Source organism: Lathyrus oleraceus, chromosome 7 (genome assembly GCF_024323335.1).
Source record: "Lathyrus oleraceus cultivar Zhongwan6 chromosome 7, CAAS_Psat_ZW6_1.0, whole genome shotgun sequence".
NCBI classification, from domain to species: domain Eukaryota; kingdom Viridiplantae; phylum Streptophyta; class Magnoliopsida; order Fabales; family Fabaceae; genus Lathyrus; species Lathyrus oleraceus.
Window position 1 is genome coordinate 195,718,521 of NC_066585.1, and position 2,161 is coordinate 195,720,681.

Sequence of the window (2,161 nt, forward strand, 5' to 3'; positions counted from 1 at the left end):
AAGAGGGAAGAGTCTGACGCGAGAATATGAAATAAACGCGTCTGGAGATGCATCTCTGTCAAACTCCTTGACTTTTGAATTAAAGATTTTTATATAGATGTATCTCCGAACTCATCTAATATTGATACAAATATACATTTCGAATTAAATTTTTGTAAAATAAGGTTGGCTCATTAATTTATGCAAATGGGTGTGGAAAAAATGTGCATCCGAAGATTTCTAAACGATAGGGACAATTATTACTTTTTACGATGGTGAAGAAACACACTATAAATTTAAAGGACAACCGTCAAAACTTAACCATTTTACTCATTTATATAGTCCTTATGGCCACCTTTGCCCCAAATTTTAATTGGAAAGCTGATCTTATTGTTCATCCTTACCCCCAAATTGACCGAACAAATCAACAAAAAGAGTTTTTTTTTTTATGAAAACAAATCTATAAAAAAATGTAAATATATTATTTGATATTGAAATTTTTGAGCAACAATCAAATATCCCTATGCATGTATTGCTATAAATTATTTTTACATACTTATAAAACAACATTGAATTCACACCTTTCTCACTATAGAAAAAATCAATCTTCTATCTGAATTAACTATAACAATTTACACAACTTCAACAGCAGTACAATGTATATTAGGAATCTTGTCTAACAAATCCACTGTTAACATTGATGCCTTTACCTTCTGCTTTGAACTAATCGTCTGAGAATATCCCATTGAAAGTGAATTTGTTGAAGTATTCCTTTTACATGGACCCAACCACTTAGCTTGCATGTATTTTTGTTTTCTCCATGGTCCTATGTGCATTTTGTTTTCCTTCAAACATCTCTTAGCTACCATACACATGATCTTTATTATGTTTCTTAATCTCTCTACTTTTCCTACATACATTTCTGGGAGTTTTCTCACAAGATTGTTATAATCTTCACTTGCTTTTCCCATCTCAAATTGTGATCGAAAGTTTAGTTCTATGATTACCCTAACATCTGACTTCTCTTTGCTTGTACTATGTATCACATCCAAAAATGTATGTTCCCCTGCATAGTTATAATAATTATATAATTGTTAGCTTTGAGTATATATTAATTAATTTTATAATGGTATATTATATATAATGAATTATTATTTAATTACTTAAACCGTAAAAATTAGTGATTAATTAATCACCTGATGGAAGATTATGTGAGCTAGTCCATTTAGTATTACAAATGGAACTATTGAAACCAGCATTTTGAAGGCACCTAGAAACTTGTCTCATGAAACAGTTTCTACATTCTCTTGCTGATGAACCCATGATCTGCCTACTACAACTGCACTCTATTTCTGATCTATCTATTTCCTCAATCGCTTCTTGTGTTGCATTCCTTATGCTAAATTCCACAGCACTTATTTTATATACATTCGTCTGCACCAAATCAAAACCAAAATAATTTAATCATAATTTTAATTTCTAGATCTCAAAATAATACATGTGGATCATGAATTAGTTAATTACCTGCAGAAGCTGAAGTTGATCATCCCAAAAATTTCTATTCTCTTCAATATTGCTGGTACCAGCATGAACCTTCTGAGAAGATTCATCATCATCATCTTCATCTTCATCTTCAATATCTAAAGGAAAGTCATCGGAACTTGAACTACTATCACCTAAATTGGCATCAGAATCATCAAGAAATTCAAACTCTACATCAACAAGATTGTTGTCTGCAAATTGCTGCAGTTTTTTCCTAGATAATTCTCTACGGAAACCAACAGGCAAATACCTAGCAACTCGGGAGATAGAAGTTGTACCCATGATTATGATTATTGTTGTGTTGAAAGGAAAATGGAGAATGAATCTGTTTATATACAAAGGAAAATGAAGGATGAGACAATCTCCAATATCCGCGCATATCTAATAGCTGTTTTCAGATATATCTATCTAATAGTTATTTGGCACGACTTGTTGGTTGCTAATTTTTTATTAAGATTTAAAATGAGAGTATTTGATGATTATTGACTTAATTGAGGTAGGTCTGTGAGAAAGTTAGTAGTTAGGGTCATAATTCAAAGGATACTATAGCATGAGAATTTTTTACTAAAATAATTCAGATATTCAAAAAAAATCTTAAAATAATTTTTTTTTTTTCAAACTAACTCACTTTTAGGAGGAG

At 30.8% G+C, this 2,161-nt stretch overlaps 1 protein-coding gene across 1 annotated transcript; it reads right to left on the bottom strand.

Annotated features, from left to right (window-relative positions):
• Nucleotides 1–442: 442 nt before the first annotated feature.
• On the bottom strand, nt 443–1,897 carry LOC127105750 (uncharacterized). Its single transcript, XM_051042950.1, has 3 exons — nt 1,504–1,897; nt 1,176–1,413; nt 443–1,045 (listed from the first exon to the last, which is right to left on the bottom strand). Exons 1-3 carry the CDS (start codon nt 1,801–1,803, stop codon nt 612–614), a joined length of 972 nt encoding a protein of 323 aa, XP_050898907.1. The 5' UTR covers nt 1,804–1,897; the 3' UTR covers nt 443–611.
• Between the last annotated feature and the right edge of the window lie 264 nt (nt 1,898–2,161).

Coding starts and splice junctions, on each gene's coding strand:
- LOC127105750 (XM_051042950.1), bottom strand. CDS start 1,803: ATGGGTACAACTTCTATCTCCCGAGTTGCTAGGTATTTGCCTGTTGGT. Junction 1,414..1,503: donor ATCAACTTCAGCTTCTGCAG/GTAATTAACTAA, acceptor GATTTGGTGCAG/ACGAATGTATATAAAATAAG. Junction 1,046..1,175: donor CTCACATAATCTTCCATCAG/GTGATTAATTAA, acceptor ATAACTATGCAG/GGGAACATACATTTTTGGAT.